We start from the raw sequence: 20723 nt of genomic DNA, 5'->3' as shown, positions 1-20723 counted from the left end.
AAACCACCATAGCTGCCCCATGATTCAGTCTCCTGAAGCCTGCTCCAGGTTCACTGAGGCCCTGTCTTTGCCTGCCCAACCCACACTGAACTGTGCTCCTCTCCCAGCCCAGTGCAACAGACCTTTCCCATCAACCATCCAGGTTGTCTTGGGCTGCAAATTTGTTTCATTCTGTCTTTTTTGGGTTGTGCTGCTCTAGAATTTGTTTAGAGCCATTTTTTTACAGGTATTTGGAGGGGTTTAGGGGAGAGCTCAAGCAAATCACTGCTTTTGCTCCACCATCTTGGCTCTGCCCCCTGTAAAAAACAATTTTTAACATTTGTTTTTTAAATTTTTGAGTTCCAAATTCTCTCCCTCCCTCCCTGTCCCCCTCTTGAGAAGGCAAGTTATTTGATATAGATTATACTATGCAGTCATGCAAAACATATTTCCATGTTGGGAAAGAAAACAGACCCAAAAAAATCTCCAAGAAAAATAAAGTTTAAAAAAAGCCTATTTTGATCTGCTTTCAGACTCTTATCAGTTCTTTCTCTGGATGTGGATAGCATTTTTCATCAGAAGTCCTTTGTTTTGGATCCTTGTGTTGCTGAGAAGAGCTAAGTCGTTCACAATTGAGCATCCTTCAATATTGCTGCTACTGTGTACAATGTTCTCCTGGTTCTGCTGACTTCACTTTGCATCAGTTCACGTAAGTTTCTCCAGGTTTTCCTGAAACTATATCCCTCATCATTTCTTATGGAACAGTAGTATTCTGTCACCGTCATATACTGCACTTCATTCAGCCATTCCCTAACTGATGAGCATGCCCTCAATTTCCAATTCTTTGCCACCACCAAAAAGAGCTGCTATAAATAGCATTGTCTATATAAGTCCTTTTCCTTGTTTTTTAAAAAACTTTCTTGGGGTACAATAAAGCAATCCACATTAAAGTAACTCTGAGGTTCCAACCTACACCTGGAGGAGACAGAGGACAAGGAGCACCCTTGTGCACTGTCAGTGGGGCTGCGCCATGGTCCTGGCTTTCTGGAGAGCAATGTGGAGCTACATCCCCAACATCATTAAACTGTGTCTGCCCTTCAGCCCAACTCCACCGCTCACCTGTGTACACACCCACCCAAAGGGGTCAAAGAAACAGGAAAAGCACCCGGGGTGGGCAAAAATAAAGCTGCTCTTTTCATAGTAGCCAGAAGCTGGAAACGAGGGCAGTGCCCACCTAATAGGGAATGGCTAAATGAATGGTGGTATAGGAATGAAATGGAATATGATTTATTATGCCACAAGAAAGGACAACATGGACATTTTCAGAAGACCTCTACGAACTGATTCGGAACCAAGTGAACAGAACAGAACAATTTACACAAGGACAATGTCATAGAAGAAGAATCTCAAAGGACTTTAGATCCGTGGTTAATGTGCTGATAAAGCATGAGCCCAGAGGGCTGGAAATAAATCCTGTGACCTAAGTCCAGCCCCAGAGGCAATGGGTTTAAAATCCCAACAGAGCCTTGCGTTATTGTGTGCTAAGCTGGTCATGGTTGCAGTTAGGACATTATGAGTAAATGGATTCAGGCTGTACTTGGGCCAAGATCTCCTGCGTATTCTTGCTGGGTCAAGACCGTGGTGAGGCAAGCTGGCAGCCGGCTCCGTCTTGGTGGGGCGTTCACACACCTTGCCCCTAAGCAGCGTCAGGAGGACCAAGCCTCTACCGACAAATCTGCCGCAGCGAGGAAATCCCTAAAGAAAGCTGCCCCGGCTGTGTGAGCGTCTTTCATCGGAATGCCTGCGTCACAAGGGAATACCACTGGGTGCTTTGGTGTCTGGGTTCACAGCACTTGGGGTGGTTGGCAGGATTCCCAGGAAGTGGGTTGGGGAGGAGATGTGCACGAAGACCCTCGATGCAGGATGATTCCAAGGGAATGTGTTCGGCACGCATGACGGATTGGTGTGGGCCACTGACAAGAGTCGTGGGACGCGGTGCAGACCGCGCGGGGATTGAGTGCCCCGCAGAGAGATGAAGTCGCCAGCACGCCGGGCACCACGCCCTGTCCGCCGCACCACCAGGCTCCCAGTTCACGGAGGAGAGTAACACCTCTTTGCCTCAGCTTGTCATTTCGCCGGAACCAAAGGGAGTCAAACGCCCAGAGTTAAGACCAGAGCTTGTAATGTGAAAGGTTTGGGGCGCAGGGATGTGCGCCCCAGAGGGAGTGGATTCAGACGAGGAGTGGGAGGCTGCATCTGCAGCTGAACGGGAGGTGGAGCACTGCACACCCTCTGCAGTCGCTCCAGGTAGGCCAGTAGCCGGGCACACCGGGAGCAAGCACACCCGGTCATGAGACGTAGGGACCATCTACCCCCTGTGAGCCAGCTGTAGCAGGCTAGATTCCATGTGCTCCTGGTAGGTGGCTTGATTGAGCGGCAGGGGAGCAGGCGGGGTAAAGTTATCTGGCTCCGAGGCGGAAAAGGTGAGCAGAGCCAGGGCGCCCCCAGCTTTCCCACTGAGACCAGATGCAATTAGATTGGACTATGGGTGGCCAGACCAGGGGTGGGGAGCCTGCGGCCTCGAGGCCACATGTGGCCTTCTAAGTCCTCGAGTGCGGCCTTTGGACGGAGTCCAAGTTTTACAGAACACATTCTTTTATGAAGGGGATTTGTTCTGTGAAGTTTGGGTTCAGTCAAAGGGACGCACTTGAGGAACTAGAGGGCTGCAGGTTCCCCACCCCTGGGCCAGACCCTTCAAAAGAAGATGAGAGGGGGCAGCTAGGTGTGCACCGGCCCTGGAGTCAGGAGGACCCAAGTTCAAGTCCAGCCTCAGACACATAATACTCACTAGCTCTGTGACTCTGGGCAAGTCACTTAACCCCAATTGCCTGACCAAAAAAAAAAAAAACCATGATAAAAATTCCTGCCTTCAAGGAGCTCACAATCTGAGTAGACAACACATAAAGAATTTGGTATATAATACACATACGTATACACATACATATATGAACACAATAAAAATACCCTCACATGTGTGTACCTATGTGTCCATGCACACACATGCATATAGGTAAATGAAATGTAATCTGTAGGGATGGGGGAAATTCAAGACCCCCTGCAGCTTTGAAACAGGTCAGGGAAACTAGAACCTGGCTGTGAGGCCTTAGAAGATCCCAGGTATGGAGCACGGGTAGCGCAAAGACGTGGAGGATGGAAATGGAGTGTCATGTTCAAGGAACAGCAACTAGGCCGGGATGGCTTGATCTTGCCCTGCATGGTGGGGAGGTTGGGAAGGGAGGAGGGAGTGAGGTTTTTTAATACTAAGAGAAGCAATAGCTGTCATTTATAGAGCACCTACATGTGCCAGCTGCTGTCCTAAGCACACTATGATTATTATCTCATTTGATCCTCTTAACAACCCTGGGAGGCAGGAGCTGTTATTATTTTACAGATGAGAAAACTGAGGCAAAATAGGGATTGAGTGACTTGCCCAGGGTCACACATCTGGTGAGTGACTGAGGCTGGATTTGAACTCAGGTCTGGATTTGACTCCAGGCCTAGAGCTCCATCTATCTAGCTGCCCCTTAGCTTGGAATGCCAAACACAGGCGTTTTATTTTCTATCCTGTAGGTAATAGGGAGCCATCGAGGTTTATTGAGTGTGTGTGTGTGTGGGGGGGGGGTGACATGGTGCTTTTAAATGATCTCTTTGGCAGCTGAGGGGTGCAGGGACTGGAACAAACAGGGAGACTGGGGGCAGGCATGTCAACCAGCATGCTACGGTGGACATCTGGGGGTGAGGAAAGAATGGGAAACGGAGAAGTGCACCAGCTCGGTACAAAAGCCTCTTCCAGCCAGGACCCAGGCTGCAGAAGCGGGCAGGAAAGCCAGTGAAGCTAGGCCTGTGACTGGGGGATTAGGAAACTGGGCCTGTGATTGGGGGATTGGGAAACTGGGCCTGTGATTGGGAGATTAGTGATGGGATGGTTTGTGATTGGGGGATTACAGAGCTGGGCCTGTGACTGGGGGATTAGGGATGGGGTGGCCTGTGATTGGGGGATTAGAGTAGGGTAGTGTAGGATAGGTGACCGGGGGGGCGGGGTGAGGAGAAGGGGGTAGGGCTCAACCTGTGATTGGAGGATTAGGGCTCTAGGTCTGTGACTGGGGGATTGGGAAGGAGGAGGGCCTGTGATTGGGAGATTAGAAGGAGGCATGGGGAGTATGGGGGGGCCTGGGCCGGGCTCGACCTGTAATTGGAGAATTAGGGTGGAGGAAGGAGGAGAGCCTGACAGGTGATTGGGGGATTAGGGTAGGTGGGGCTGTCATTTGGAAGGTTGAAGCGGGGTAGAGAAGGTGGCTGAGCCTGTGATTGGTTGCTTTGGCCGGAGGGGCGGCTAGAATGTGATTGGGCAGTGTTGAGGAACGCCATTGATGACTCTGATTGGCCGAGCGATCACGCCCCACCCCTTTCCTGAGTTCGCCTCCTCCGGTTCAGAAATCTGGTCGTGGTGACTGTCAGCCTCTTGTGCGCTCAGGAGCCTCCCCCGCGCTTGCGGTTGGAGGGGATGAGGGCCCCGGAGAGAGGCCTGAGCGCCGGCATCGGGCGGCCATTTGTGGGGGTGAGTTGGCGCATGCGCGGAGGCGGAAAAGCCTGCCTTTGCGGGAGGGTCTTGGGGCCCAGGCCGGGCCGGTGCTCCAGCTCGTTCCCACACGCGCATCTCCGTGTGTTTGTCTAGATGTGCATGTGTACACACAATCACGAGCCCGCGGGAGCTGAAGCGCGCGACTGTGACCCCCAGCACAGACCTGGGGGGGAGGGGATGATGTGAGAGACTGCGCCTGCGCTGGGGTTTGAGTTGTGAACGCTTCAGTGAGGGAGGGTGGAGTGGAGGGGGGGTTCCAGGTGAGACTGAGCATGCGCAGAGACTGACCAGCTGGCATTGGAGGGCGTCTCTTGGGGCGCCTAGGATGGAGGTGAGACTGAGCATGCGCCACCTCTGGCTGATTGGGGGGGGTACCCAGCAGGGGCGGGCTTTGTTGAGAGGCTGGAAGGAAGCCCAAGTTGAGGGCGGGGTGGGAGGTGAAAGCACCTACTGTGTGCCAGGCACTGTGCTAGGTGGTGTGAATACGAGAGAGGAGCTGCCCTCAAGGAGCCCACAATCCAGTGGGGGGAGGGGCGAGTAGAACCTGAGGAGGTGTGAGTTACAGAGCTGACGTCATTCCGCAGGGGGATGAGCGTCTGGGCATCAGGGAAGGGGTGGGGAGGCGAATGGGGTGGGGGATGGTGCTGGTGTTGGGGGGCAGCCTTGGGGAGGGTCTGCATCAGAGTGCTCCCCCTGACCCCCTGTGCGCCTGTGCCCACCAGACGTCCTTGCCTATGTCTCTTCCCCTCTTCCCTTTGTAACTGGTGCCACCACCTACTTTCTTCTCTCTCTTTTCTTTCCCATCTGACCTAGACATGGCCTCTTCCCATCCTCTTTGACCCTCCTCCCCCCAGCTAGTCACCCTCTTCTGACACTAGCTCTAGATTTTGGGGACACTGCTCTCCCCAACTTCTCTTAGTTTCTTGGCTCGATCTTGATCTAGGGCACCCTCTGGGTGGTGGCCAGGGCTCTGTCCCAGCCCGCTTCTCTTCTGGGATCGGCTCCCATGGGTTCAGTTCTGCTGTCTCACTCCCTCCACCTCTCTGGGCCTTGGGCTCCTCATCTGTCTCCTGGGGAGAAGAATAGCAGCATCCTTCCAGGGGTGTTGTGAGGCTCACATGAAAGGTGTCTGGTGCTTTGTGAACCTTCAGGTGCCACGTGGATGTCCTCATCATCGCTGTCCACATTGTTATTGTTACCTGGCGCCTGTCCTGCCCGGGCACTGTCTCTCCATCTCTGCCTTCCTCCTCCCCTGACTTTGTGTCCACAGCCATGTCCAGAAAGGGACTCCTCAGGGGTCACACTCAGCCCATGACCTTGGTGGAAGGAGGGAGGAGCACATTTCATCCCGAGGCCTCTGCGTTCCTGCTTGGTTATTGCACTGACCAGAGTTCTAAAGGCTCTCAGAGCTGTTTGTCTTTACACTAATGGTGTTATTGCATGAGCTGTGCCCCTGGCACACAGTAGGCTGTCTTCAGTCAGTCAGTCACCAAGCATGGCTCACTATGTGCCAGGCATGGGTGTAACTGCTTCACAGAGGGTGTCACTTGTTTCTCACAAGAACTCTGGGAGGTAGGGGCTAGTCTGACCTACTTTTTATACTTGAGGAAACTGAGGCAAACAGGGTGAAGTGACTTAACCAGGGTCACGTCTGAGGCTTGGCTTGAGCTCATGCCTGTGCTCTGTGCACTGTGGTGCTGCCCGCCTGCTGTAATACAGCAAAAGAAACTGAGAAGAAGTCTCATAGGTAGGAGGAGATTGGGGGAGAGAGGGCAGTGTCCTGATGACCAGGAGAGAAGAGGCAGGTGCTCAGCACTGTCAAATTCTGTGGAAAAGTCAAGAAAAACGAAGGTTGAGATAGGCCATTGGATTTGCCAACAGGGAAGGGATCCCAAGGTCAGGCCCTGGGTTCCGAAGAGGAGGTGCCTGTGGCATGGGGCCTTTTCCAGGAGTGTGGCATTCAAAGGCAGCAGAGTCAGTGGGGATGGCAGCATGCAGTGAGGGTTTTTTGAGGCGGGGGGAGGCGTAGACGTGTGTGTTTGTAAGCAGGAGGCACCATCATCTTTGCTGGCAGAAGTAGCCCCTTTTAAGAGTTACTAGCTCTAGTTCTAACCCTAACCCTAACCCCGCGTCTGCTGGCCAGTGGAACACCTTGATTGGCCTTTCCTCATGCTCTCCCCACATCTTTCGAGAGGGACCAAAGTTTGTAGATAGTTCATGCCTTCATAATGTTTATAAATCATTGAAGAGTGCCAGCTGCCCTTGGGATCCCTTTAGCCCGAGGCTCGAGCTGGAGACTCTTAATGAGCTGCTGAAGGATTGTCTCCATCGCATGGAGCCTGTTCTCAGGAGCCACCTTGGTTCTCTTGGTCACTCTCGGGTAGTATTGGGTGCGCCTGTGGCCCTTCTCTGTCTTCTGTGCCACAGCATGGGGGAGGTCACCAGTGATGCTTTTGGCCCAGAGTTCTTTTAAATGGTTTCTGCGGTCTGCCATCTCCATTTTGCAGAGGTCAGGAGCCGTGGAGAGAGGCAAGGCCGCTCCTCAGGCCCATCCCAGGGGCTCCCCTCATGGAGCGGTGACATGCATATTCCCACCTGCCTTTCTTCCTCCAGTGATCCTTCTCTTCCCCTGGCCCTGGGGAGTCAGTCTGACTAATGGTCTCTGCACATCTATGGTGGGGGAGGAGTAATTCCTCCTGCTTTGGGGCACAGGCAGCTGTGTCTCAAAGCCTGGGGCTCCTCAAGGAGTTTTCAATGGCGGGTGTGTCCTCTTTTTCTCCAGTGGGGCAGTTTAATGCTCCTACTTCCTTACCCTCCAGGCCACTTCCAGTCCAGTCTCCTCATGAAATCTTCATTTGTCCTACAGCACAGGCCTGACCATCTTAATAATCTTCTGTGGTTGCCTGTGACCTCCAGGATCAAACAAGAAGTTCTGTGTTTGGAATGCAAACTCTTCACAGCCAGGCCCCTTCCTGCATGTCGGCTTCTTCTTTTGAGCTCTCTTCCGTGTCTGGGAGACCCAGCCAAGCTCCTTTTCGTAGCCAGCCCCTACGTCTTCTCCTCCTTTTCCTTATTCAGTTCTTCCCTTCAGGGCCTTATCTCCATTTCTTTTGGTTTCCCCCAAGGCCTTCCCTCATCTGCTCCTTCTTCCATAACCTTCTCTGACAGATGTCTGTAGTATAAAGAGTGAGCATGGCTTTCTCCAAACCCTCAGTGTTGTATGCCCTGCCCACTCCCTGGGTATCCTGTGGACCAGAGATGGTCCTGGCTGAGCAGGGGTGTGTTTGATGTTTCAGCACCCGGTGACGTTCAGGGACGTGGCTGTAGACTTCTCCCTGGAAGAATGGAGATGCCTGAGCCCTGCCCAGAGGGCCCTGTACAGGGACGTGATGCTGGAGAACTATGAAAACCTGGTCTCCGTGGGTAAGCATGGCCATCTGCCCGCTGGGCATCTCTGCATTACCCCTTCTGTCTGCCTCTGAGGTTTGAAGGGCTCCCCGAGATTTTGCTCGATGTCCAGGGGTGGTGACCAATACTGACAGTAGGGGAGGGTTTAAAATCCATTAGTGCCTAGTGACCGAATGTTTTTGCTCCTCTTTGCTTGATGGAAATCCCATCATTCCCTTGGACTGGCCCTGAAGCTCTGGCTTCCCTTTGTCTAAGGTTCTCGGCCCAGTCCAGGACAAAGACTTCAAGAAATGCCAAGATGCCACTATCCCGGCAGGCCTCAGGTCACAGACTTTCCTTTTGAGCCCAAAGCGATGTGACCTCTCCTTGAACTTGTACCGAATACAGCAGGAGGCAGGGGCAGCTAGGTGGCACAGTGGATAGGGCACCAGCCCTGGATTCAGGAGGACCTGAGTTCAAATCCGGCCTCAGACACATAACCCTTACTAGCTGTGTGACCCTGGACAAGTCACTTCACCCCATTACCTAGCCAAAAAAAAAGAGAGTGGGTAAAAACAAATACAACGGAGGGTGGCCTTCAGAGGCCCCTTGTCCCATCATTCTCCTCATTTTCTTAGCGTTTGTTTCTTTCCCTGAAGAAGGAGGAAGGGCCCAGCTTGGACTCTGAGGTGGCTTTGTGTCCCAGTCCTTTCTCCTCTCTCTCCCCACGATCAGGGCTTCCAGTGTCCAAACCCACCGTGATCTCCCTGTTGGAGAAAGGAGAAGCACCATGGATGCCCCAGGCAGGAGCCCCCAGAGGCCCCTGCCCAGGTGAGTGAGTGACAGGTGGGCTGAGGGGAATTATCTCCTTCTACCAGGCCTTGCTTTCCCCTTAATTTAGTTTTTAAAGTAAATAAAACATGTAGGCATCTTCAAACTAGGGGCATCTAATGGTGCAAGTAGATAGATTGCTAGCCCTGAAGTCAGGAAGACTCATCTTCCTGAGTTCAAATCTGGCATCAGACACTTCCTAGTTGTATGACCCTGGGCAGGTCACTTCACCCTGTTTGCCTCAGTTCCTCATCTGTAAAATGGGGGCACAGTAGAGAAGGAAATGGTAAACTTCTTCAGTGTCTTAGCCAAGAAAACCTCAAATGGGGTTATGAAAAGTCAGACACAACTGAAGATTAATCTTTAGACTAATCAAATTTTTTCCTTCTTGCTGGAATCATTCTTCTTTGTGCCTTCAGAATTTCCTTCCTGGGCATCGGCCATCCCTCCTAGGCTGATTTCCTCGGTAGTGCTTTATCTCTTAAGCTCCTCTGCCAGCCTCCCTCTGAACTCTTTGAAGAGCATTTTCCGCAACTCTGGGCTTCTTTTCTGACGAGGCCCGGATTTCCTCTTTGGTGTTCCAGACCCCAGGAGGAGGTTCTCATCATTTCTGCCCCTAAAACCAGTTTCTCCTTGTTCTAGAAAATCAACCTGAGAGTAGAATTTCCCTTTTCTTGGTCACTCCGACTTTTGGTGAGTGAACCTATGCTGAGTGAAAGCAGGACATTAGAAACTGCTCTGCTTTGGGCAGAAGCATGTCTAGAGCCCCGATGCCATCCTCACCAGCTCTCATGCTTTCTGGTCCTTTTCCTAGCCCCTGCTCTGGTCCCTCCTCCTCTTCAGGTGTCTGCATGGTACTCCCCTGACAGAATCTTCCCTCTTCTGGCCTGCAGCCAGGTTTCCTCCAGTAAGCTTTTCCCATTCAGTTTCCTCATGAATTCAGCTTTTTCATTTCCCCCAACCCTCAATGCCTCCTTCAGTATCTCCTGTTTTCTTTGCATAAGCCACGCCCATGCATTCTTGGGGTTCAGCCCCCAGGCTTCCCCTGGAAACATGGCGTCTGTTTTAATGTACGTCGTCCTCTGAATTCCTGGGTGTCCAAGCTGTTGGTCTACCTTCGTCCTCATATTCTGTGTACTCTGATTTAGGGGTTGGGGGGGGTGGACAGAGGCTCCCCATCCTCTTGTATTTTAAGCCCTTTTCATCCTTTTGGGAACAGCATGCAGAGCATCCTTTGCAAAGTCAGCCAGCTGCAGGCCAGCGTGCTGTGGTCTTGTATCTTAAGCCTCGGGGTAGAAACCCAAGTGCCATTCTCAGAAACCATCTTTGTAGCCCGGCGGCCAGACCACATCTTGTCTCGTTCCTCCTGGGCCTCAGTGGACAGCAGGAAAGAAACTGCAAGCAGTGTCCCCCACCCCCAGCCCCTTCTCCAGTCTTCGCTAAGGTTTTGGGCCCATTGGCAGCACTTGCTAAGCGCCTTCCACTGCCTCGGCCGCGCTGAAGGGCTTGTGGCTTCATCCGTCTCTCCACGTGTCTGTCAGTGCTTCCTTTTCTCCATACTTTTAGGGCACAATATTATTTCCTTAACTTTATGTTTTGTACGTTGTTCAATTATTTTTCAATTTTATTTTTTAAATTTATGAGCATTTGTTGTTTTCTCCCTCCAACCTTGATCAAAGACAACGAGAATACTGCCCTTCTAACCAGTCAGTCAGAATAAGTCCCTCCGTTGGCCACGTCCAAAAACGAGCGTCTTTGTCTCCGTCTCACTCTTGCTCTTTCCCGTCCCTGTCAGGAGTGGTCAGCATGTCTCCTCATCGGCCCCCTGGAGCCCTGGTCGGTCATTACGCTGAGAAGAGTTCAGTGCAGTCAGATTCGGTCACATTTGTCTGATGTCACTTTTTCACTCATTCTCTAGTTTATAGACACCCTCCCAGATTCTCACTTTTTGTCCACCTCAGAAAGAGCTATTTTTGTCCATCTTTAGTGTTTGTTTTGCTTAGGACAAATCCCTCCTATAATCTACCCTTCCTCTAGTTATCCCTCTGCCTTCTTCCCTTTCCATCCCAGTACCCAACTCTGTCTCTGCATGTGTGCGTGCGTGTGTATATATGTGTGTGAATGTGTGTGTGTGCGCATCCTTCTTTCAACCAGGTTGGATGAGAGTGAGATCCAGGTGGTAGCCCTTCCCCCCTTGTTCTTGGGCACCCTGATTATGTGATTCATTTTTCCTGTGCGTGTTTTCTGCCTTCTCCCCCAGTGCTTTCCTCTTCCCCACTCTTTTCTGAACCCCTCCCCCTGCTCAAGTGATCCCCTTCCGTCCCCGTCTCCTTCAGCAGATCACCCTGCTCTGGCATCCCCACTGTAGCTCTTCTTTTCAGTCTCTCCCTCTCTCTTGGCTCCTTCCCTCCCTCATCCTGACAAAGCCCTCACTGGGTCCTTCCATCCCTGCTTTCTCTTCTGCTCTTTGTAGCTAAACTGTTCCAAAAGGTGGCCTACCGTTGGTACCTCCACCTTCTCTCCTCTCATTCTCTCAGCCACTTACAGCCTGGCTTCTACGCTCGTCACTCCACCTGGAGCGCTCTCTTCAAAATCACCAATGGTGTCTTAGTTGTCCAGCCCAGGGGCCTTTTCTGCGGCCTTGGGCACTCTTGGCCACCCTCCTCCTTGACGTTCTTTTCTCTCTAGGCTTTCCAGACTCCCACTCCCACGCCCGGTTCTCTTTCTACCTCTCTGGCCTCTGCTCCTTTGCTGGCTCCTCCTCCAGGCCTCCCGGGTTCTGGCCTGGGCCCTCTGCATTACTCCATGGGGTGATCTCTCAGCTCTCGTGGTTGAATGACCCTTTTATGCCGATGTTGCTCAGATCTACCTTTCCTGCCCCAATGTCTCTGCTGACCTCCAGTCTCCCATCTCCTGACTGCGTTTCAGACATCTCAAGTTGGACTGCCAGCAGACATCTTAAACTCACTATACCCCACACGGAACTCGTCATCTTTCTCCTAAACCCTTCCCTCTTACTGTCCTCCCAGTCCCGCAGCCTCACACCCAAGGCGCCATCTTGGAATCCTCACTCTGTCCCCCTGGGTCCAATATGGTGCCAAGACTTGTTGATTTCACCTCTGCAGCATCTCGAGTATGCCTCCTTCCTTCCTCTGACTCTGCCCCACCCTTGTGCAGGCCCTTGTCGCCCCATGCCTGGATTAGTGCCATGGCTGTTGGGGGAGGGGAGTGGAGTTCTGCCTGCTTCAAGTCTTTCCCTTCTCCAGTCCATTTTACATTCAGCCGCCAGCCTTGAGTCTGACCGCGTCGCCCCCTGCTCAGTAAAGACCAGCGCTTCCCTGTTGTCTGTAGGAGCAAGTACAAAATGCTCGGTGGCCTTCCGAGCCTTCCATGACCTTTCTAGTCGTCTTCCATCTTGGATCCAGTGACGCCTCCTGGCCGTCCCACAAACAAGACCCTCCATCCCGCAGCTGCAGGTATTCCCTCGGCTAGCCCCCATGCCTGGAATGCTCTCTCTCCTCTGCTCTGACTGTTGACCTTGCCAGCTTCCTTTAAGTGCCAACTAAAATCCCACCTCCTACAGAAAGCCTTCCCTAACCCCTCTCAATTCTGGTGCCTTTCCTGTGTTAATTATTTCCAATTTATCCTGTGTAGAGCTTGTTTGTACCTGTTTGTTTGCATGTTGCCCATATTAGATTGTAAACTCCTCGAGGGCAAGGACGGTCTTTGGCCTCTTTTTCTGTGTCCTTAGCACCTAGCACAGTGCCTGGCACACAGTGGGCCCTTAATAAATGTTTATTGATTTGTTGATTGCTCATTCATTTTTTCCTTTTTATGTTTCTCTTCACTCCTGTGTTTGAACTTCAGTTTCTAGACGGCTCAGGTCCTTTTGTCAGGAATGCTGGGACATCCTCTCTTTAGATACAAGTCCATTTTCCACCTGCTATTATACTCAGTTTTGCCAGGTAGGTTTTTCTTGGCTATAAGCTTATATCCTTTGCTTTTGGAGTATCATTCCAAGTTCTCTGCTCCTTTATGGTGCTGGCTGCTAAATTGTGTGTGATCCTGACTGTGTGGCTCCTTGGTGCTTGAATTCTCTCTTTCTGATTGCTTGTGACCTGGAAACTCTGGATTTTGGCTATAATGAGCCCATAAGTATTGGTTTTGGAGTTTCTTTCGGGAGGTAACCAGTAGGCTCCTTCTGTTTCCACTTTGTTGTTTGAGATCTGGGCAGTTGTCTTTTAAGATTTCTTGACATATTGTCTCTAGCTTCTTCTTTCGGTCATAGCATTTAGGTGGTCCAGTGATAGGGGCCGATAAGTGGCACAGTGAACAGAATTCTTGCTAAGTTCAAATCCAGCTTGAGACACTTATTGACTGGGGGTGCCTGGGCAAGTCACTTAACCCTGTTGGCCTCAGTTTCCTTATCTGGAAAATGAGCTGGAGAAGGAAATTGCAAACCACTCCAGTATCTGCCAAGAAAACCCCAGATGGGGTCATAAAGAGTCGTACACAACTGAAAAATGACTTTAAAAAAGTCCAGTGATTTTTAATTCTTTTTTCCTCGATCTGTTTTCAGGTCATTTCTTTTTGCTATGATACCTTACATTTTTTCTCAGCCTTTTGACTTTGATTTTAATATTTCTTCTTATTTCATAGAATCATTGCCTTCTATTTGGCCATCCTGATTATCAGGAACATGTTACTTGGACAGGGTTTTGTGTCTCCTGTGCCAGGCTGTTAATTTCCTTTCTAGTTCCTTTTCCATGGCTCTTATTTATTTTCCAGTTTTTTCATTAGTCACTTTCATTCCATTTATCAAAATATTTTGTATCTTTTTTTTTTTAACTCTTGCATCACCTCTCCCAGGAATTTTATTTGTTTGTGCTCAGGTTGTGTTTTTCTGTGAGACTCTGCTTGTGGGAGTTTTGGTCATTCTCTTCTGGGTTTGTGTCTTGAGTGTCTCTGCCGCCATGATAGGTCATTGTGATGGGCTTTTTTGTTTGTTTGCTTATTCTTCCTGCCTACTTCCTGACTTTGGATTTGATGTTACGGCTGGGCTCTGCCGCATTTTTGGAGGAAAAGCTTGGGCTGCTCTTGTTGCTTCTTTCTTGGAGTTTGGGGCATTGTGTGATTTGAGGATCTCAAGACTGTCTCAGACTGAGGACCTGCACACGTTCCCAGTGTCGTCTCCAGGGCACATGAGACCTTGACAAGTTTCTGACCTGGGTTCAGTCTGTATAAGAATTGACTGCTACATGGCTCTTTCCCATTAGCATGTTGCCAAGCTCTGTTGGCTCAAAATTGCAGGATTGTAGGCTCCCCTTGGATCTGAGATTGCTACCTTGGCTATTCCTCCCAGGCTAGGCTAGATGCTGGGGGTGAGAACCTGCTTTGAGCTTCAGGTCTAAGCCACCCCAGTGCTATTGCTGGCTTCTGACCTTCTGTCTTTCTTGGTCCTTCCTACCTGACAATGTCATGCCCTTGTGTAGGTCCCCTTCTCACTCTACTCTTGGTGACTGTAACTGGGGACTGGGAGACACAGCTGTTAGTCAGCAGCTCTCCCCGTCCCAATACCTCGATATGGGTCTGGTGGACCCCTGATATGGATCTGAGACTGCCTCTTGTCCTGGGCGCATGAGTGCTCTGTGTGATACTCTCCTTAGGCCTGCCGTTCTGTCTCCCTGTGCTGCACTGACCTGGACAGATGTGACTTTTGGGGGGACTCCTCCCTCAGGATTTGGTCAGTCTATTTGGAAGGGAGCTGACTGCCGTGCTTCCTGTCACTCTGCCGTCTTGGATCCACCTCATGAACATATACTTTCTAATAGCATCTGTTTCTGAGGGCTTCGTTGCCGTGGAATAGACTTTTTGGTCTAGTTGGCAAGGCCCAGCTTTCCTCTTTGCTCATTTGCCTTTAATCTTACTCCTTAAAAGTTTTCATTTTGCTGAGTACATATGAAGTACCTTTGTCTTTCATGGGAGAGACTTAATAATGAACTTTCCATAAAGCAGTGTCTTTGCTCTAAGACATGGGAGAATGGCTGTGGACACGTTTGTATTGACATTATGTACCTTTATTTTGATCTTAACAAACATGAAATAAAATGGGCATTTCCATGTACATAGGCAAAGAAAAAAGGGATTGTGCATGACACTGAGGATCCTTATTATGTGTATCTTATTCTTCTTTTCAATCACGTATTTATCCTGTATCCCTCAAGCCTGTCCTGTTTGTCTCACAGAGTTTTATTTGTTTCAGATTACCTGAGTTGGGATGCTAGGTGTGAAACCAAGAATTCAGTTCTGACTGAGGGCATTTACCCAGGAACTTTGGCCCAAGAAAGATTGCCAATGGATGGTAACTGGTATCCCAGGATTGGAGAATCTGAGGAGTGGGAAGTTAGGTTAGAGAGACAGGAGGGCCACCAGGAGACAATGACTCTTGGTGGTACATTTGATATGGTGAGTGTCCCTGAGGTAGGTAGGTTTGTTAGACATTTTAACATGGAGCCAATCTTTTTTCCACAATGGAGAAGTGACATGGAAGAAAGATTCCGTAAGTGTAATACATTTGGAAAGAAAGCCTTTGGCAAGAGATTAAATCTTCATGGACAGCCGAAAAGTCACAGTGGAGAAAACTCTTTTGAATGTGATGTGTGTTGGAAAATTTTCTGGGATAGAGAAGCACTTAGTAAACATCAGAGAACTCACACTGGAGTGAAATTGTTTGAACTTAATGAATGTGAAAAAGGCTTCAGTGATAGGGGACCACTTACTGGACAACAGAAATCTTCTGGAATGAAACCATTTGAATGTAGCGAATGTGGGAAATCATTATCTTCAAGGAAGACCCTTACTTACCATCAGAGAATCCACACTGGAGTGAAGCCCTTTGAATGTGATATATGTGGAATAGGATTTATGCGAAAGGAATACCTTATTAGCCATCAGAGAATCCACACTGGAGTGAAACCATTTCAATGTAAAGAATGCGGTAAAGCCTTCTTTCAGAAGGGAAATCTTAACAGCCACCAGAGAATTCACACTGGAGTGAAACCCTTTGAGTGTAATGAATGTGGCAAAGCCTTCTTTCAGAAGGGAAACCTTAATAGGCACCAGAGAACTCATACTGGAGCGAAAATCTTAGAATGTAATGAATGTGGGAAAGCTCTAACTACAAGGAGAACCCTTATTAGCCATCAGAGAATCCACCCAGGACTTAAACCTTTTGATTGTAAAATATGCGGGAAAGCCTTCTTTCGGAGGGGCAACCTTTATAGGCATCAGACGACTCATACTGGAGTGAAACCTTTTAAATGTAATGAATGTGGGAAAGCCTTCCGTCAGAAGGGACAACTTAATAGCCATCAAGGAACTCATACTGGAGTGAAACCTTTTGAATGTAATGAATGTGGGAAAGCCTTCTTTCGAAAGGCACATCTCAATAGGCATCAGAGAATTCATACTGGAGTAAAACCCTTTGAATGTAAAGAATGTGGGAAAGCCTTCAGTGAGAAGACATACTTAATTAACCATGAGAGAACTCATACTGGAATGAAACCTTTTGGAATGTGAAATGTGGGAAAGACATCATTTGGAAGGAATACTTCATTCATCATCAGAGAATCCTCACTGGAGTGAAATCCTTTGAGAGTAACGAATGTGGGAAAAAGTCTTCATTACAGTGACAACCCTTATTAGCCAGCTAGAGGATCCACACCTGAGTGAAACCTTTTTAATATAATGATGTTGAAAAGCCTTCATTTGGAAGAGATCCTGTATTAGCCCTTGGAAGATCTGTAGTGGAGTGAAACCCATGGAATGGAAAGAAGGTAGAACATATTCAGGAGAGAACTCAAACTGGAATGAAATCTTTTGAATGCGGTAGGTGGGAAAACATTCTTTTTGAAAGGAATATCTTATTACCCACCAGAAAATCCACACTGAGTGAAACCCTTTAAATAGAATGAATTTGGGGAAGTTTTTAAGCAGTGAAAGACTTTGGGTTTTCATCAGAAAACTAATGTTGGAGTGAAGACTTTTGAAGGTAGTGAATGTAGGAAAACCTTCATTGACAGGGGAACATTTATTAAACTTCAAGACACTCATACTAAAGTGAATGAATGTGGGGATACATTTGACTAGAGAGAAAACTTTCTAATATGAGAGAATTCATACTGGAGAGAAACTTTTTCAAGTAACTATAAATATATACTTATTTAAATGTAGCAAGTTGAAATGTAATCTTCATTTTTTGTAGTTTCTTGAGTAAAAACATGTAACATTAACTTTCAGAAGCAGGGTGGTCTCTTTCCTTCTCTGTCAGCTTTTGAGCTCTTCTGGGCATGTTTTTGAGTGATGATGTTATTGCTATTTTCATGGCTTGTGCATTCCTACTCCACTTTCGTTATTCTGCATCATTTCAGGTAAATAACAGCAGGAAGGAGGAACAGGAAATCCCAGCTCGAGGCAAATTTGACCACAGAATTATCCCTGAGACTTAGTTGGATGAAACCCATGGCAGGCACTTGTCTCTGGATGTGAATAACTTAAGAGAAGCAGAGTGAGTGAAAATGGGGCTGTGGCAGCATTGGTCACTTGAGTGTACTCATGTGAGGGAACTCTAGTAGCCGGGGGGGGGGGGGGAGAAACAGTGGAGAATGTTCAAGTGAAGGTCACAGGAAAGGTGAAACATGAACAGTTTTGTTCTTAGAGCCTACCTGGCCAGGAAGAGGAAAGAGATGAGTGGCTGGGGGAACAAATCTCCCTCCTGACAGAGAGAGTGAATGAAGGAATAAAATGATTCCAAGATTTATCAGGTGCTTATTTTGTGCCGAGCACTGCAGTATGTGCTTGGGAACAAAGTAAAGGGGAAATTCTGTACCATTGGAGATCTAGTACATATAGGAGGGTGGAGCTAGCAGGGAGATGTTAATGACTGTTTAAGTATAGTGTTTACAAGCTGGGTGGAGGGCAAGGCTCTGTGGTAATTGGGGGCATCATCTATAGAGATGGCAGTGCCTGGTAGTCTGATGGGCATAGTGTCATTGCAGAGGTAAGGCCAGGCTTTCTTCCATCTTACCCAAAGGATTCTGGTTGGTGACTCCCTGCCCATCTGAGCTATGTGGGCAGCAGTGTCCGTAGGGAAGGAGGGTTCCAGAGGTCATTGTGGAGCAGGGGCTTTGGCCCAGAGGCTTGTTATAATAGTGATGGGGGCTGCCATTTTCTAGACATCTTCTGGAGCTCTCTCTCTACTAAAAGCAGAGCAGCTGATAACTTCTGGCATGTCTTAATCATAACTTCATCATCCAAGACTTGAAGAAGCCAACGATGAGAAATTCTATTCTGGAGATGGTTCCCACTCCTAGGGAGAAACTGCATGTGCAGGGGTCAAATGGTGGATACATCCTGTGAGACAGGAGAGCAGGCTGGGAAAGGTTCATTGAAATGCCCTGAATCACTCAACTAGTAACAGATTTAGATATGTACTTACATTTCTCACCTAAAAGCCAGCACTCTACTGTTAAAAAAGAAAAACCAAATTGCTTGTATCAAAAATGAAAAAGTATATATCAGAAGAAATTAAAAATAAGGATGTTATTAGAAAGTGATTTTTGTCCAACTAGATGCAAATTAAACTGATAAATTTATTTCTTAATGTTTCTGTAATGTCTAGATTTGACTTTAAATATACTTAGGTTATTTTTAACTTTTAATACCTAGAAGTCATCCATTTGAAATTTTTTTGTTTTTAAAAAAGTTTTATTGATATTTTTGTTTTTTACATCATTGTAGTTTTCCCCAGTTTCCTTCTCCCTCTACTTCCTAGATAGCCATCCAGTATAACGAATAGTATTTTTTTAAGGACAAGAGAAAAGAGAAAATGAACACAACCATTTCATATGATGAAAAGGTCAAAATGTGTGCAATGTGTGACACCTGTGGACCTCCCAACTTCTTGGAAGGATGGGTTAGGGGTGTCCTCTCATATCTTTTCAAGTCCTGCTTGATCTTTATAATTTTGCTGTATTCCAAGATTTTTGGTGTTGTCTTTTTCATTTACATCGTTGTAGTTGGTGCTGACTTCACTGCATCAGTTCATAAAGCTTTTTTCTATGCTTCTCTGTATTCATCACACACATCATTTCTTACAGTGCACTAGTACTCCTTTCCATTCACGTGTCACATTTGTTTAGCCATTTCCCAGTTGTTGGTCATCTGCTTTGTTTCCAGTTCTTCTCACGAAAGGTGGTGCCATAAATATTTTGTTGTGTATGGCAGCTTCTTAGCAATGGCTTCCTTAGCATATAAACGCAGGGATGGAGTCTCCAGTTCAAAGGCTACAGGCATCTTAGTCACTTTATTTGCATCATTCCAAATTGCTTTCCAAAATGGTTGTACTAATTTACAGCTCTAGCAGCAATGTATTAGTGTGCTCATCCTCCCCCAAATGCTCCAGAATGGTGCCATTTTAAAAAATCCTTTTTGCCAATTTGTAGGTTGTGAGGTGAAACTTCAGGGTTTTTCTAATTATTAGTGATTTAGATTATTCTTTCATGTGGTTGTGGATATTTTGCAGTTCCTCTTTTGAGAATTATTTGTTCATATCCTTTGACTATTGGGGAATGGCTGTTAGAGAACATATGTATATTATATATATAAAAACAAATATGTTTTCATATATATTTGTTATACTGGATGGCTGTCTAGGAAATAAGAGGGTGAAGGAAACTGGGGAAAACTACAATGATGTAAAAAATATGCTATAACATTGTATAGGATAATCATATATGAGTATATAATGTATGGTAACATAATAAACATAAAATTACAGTAATTCTAAGTATATGACAAACATATTAAGTGTAAATATATAATTGCATGTCTGTGTGTATATACACATGTGTACATATACACAGACATACACACCCTCATCACCATTCCCTAACAGTTAAGTGGTCAGAGTGAGAGTGTGTGTGTGTGTGTGTGTGTGTGTGCTTGCATGGGTGCATGTGTGTATATTTGTGTGCATCTTGAACACCACCTACTGCTCAGATCACAGACCACATCATTCCTTCAGTCATTTCACTGCCCTCAAGAGTCCTCTCAGTGCTGGGATCCAGTAAGGTAGCAGTTCTGTGTCTGCGCTTTTCAAAAGCTGATTTCCTCCTTTTGCAGAAGTTCTTGTTACACTGTTTTCAGCAGCCAAGGTGTCCTGAGCATGGTGTGGATGCCCTTCCTGAGTCTGATGTGAATTCAAACAGAAGACTGTAAGGCCAGGCTCTCCTGCCCAAATTATGCCGGTTGTAGGGCTGCATAACCCCAAGAGAATACAGAGATACTGAAGAAAGGGGTTCATATGGGCTTGGTTGTGAATAGGTTTTATCAGGGTCGATTGGGTTGTTTGAGGGAGTTTCCTCACAAGAGGCAGTGGGACAGAGTAACATTGGGGATCCAACCCCAGGCCAGGTCAGGTATTATATAGAAGCAGAACAAGGAAGGCAGAGTGTTGGGATGGCCCAGGGTCGCTTAGAAGTGGCTTACCTGGAAGAAATGAAATGAGATGCAAATTGTGATAGCGAGGGAGGAAAAATTGGCACCTTTGAACAGATAGTGGACTTCACCCAAGAACTGTCTGCTCTCAAAATGTTCAGTGCTGTCTGACCTCATGTATTTCTTGGTAGAGATACTGGAGTGGTTTGCTATTTCCTTCTCCAGCTCACTTTACAGATGAGGAAACTGAGGCAAAAAGGGTGAAGTGACTTGCCCAGGGTCACACAGCCAGGAAGTGCCTGAGGCCAGATTTGAATTTAGGAAGATGAACTGTTCTGACTCGCCTAGCACTCTATCCACTGGCCACCTAGCCACCCTCCAGATTAGA

The 20723-nt window shown here is 47.9% G+C and overlaps 1 protein-coding gene across 1 annotated transcript in view; it reads left to right on the top strand.

Annotated features, from left to right (window-relative positions):
• Positions 1 to 16941, top strand: part of LOC110197822 (uncharacterized) — a 35645-nt gene extending 18704 nt beyond the window's left edge. Inside the window, 5 exon segments of the mRNA XM_020971865.2 lie at positions 1615 to 1757; positions 4474 to 4597; positions 7918 to 8044; positions 8744 to 8839; positions 15102 to 16941. Of these exon segments, the coding sequence (XP_020827524.2) occupies positions 1615 to 1757; positions 4474 to 4597; positions 7918 to 8044; positions 8744 to 8839; positions 15102 to 16417 (1806 nt within the window). The 3' untranslated portion in view covers positions 16418 to 16941.
• Positions 16942 to 20723: the final 3782 nt, after the last annotated feature.

The sequence above is a fragment of the Phascolarctos cinereus genome, unplaced genomic scaffold, assembly GCF_003287225.1.
Source record: "Phascolarctos cinereus isolate Bilbo 61053 unplaced genomic scaffold, phaCin_HiC Scaffold_726;HRSCAF=1367, whole genome shotgun sequence".
Lineage (NCBI taxonomy): Eukaryota > Metazoa > Chordata > Mammalia > Diprotodontia > Phascolarctidae > Phascolarctos > Phascolarctos cinereus.
Note: the sequence above shows the minus strand (reverse complement) of the source record. Positions and strands in the feature narration are given on the sequence as shown.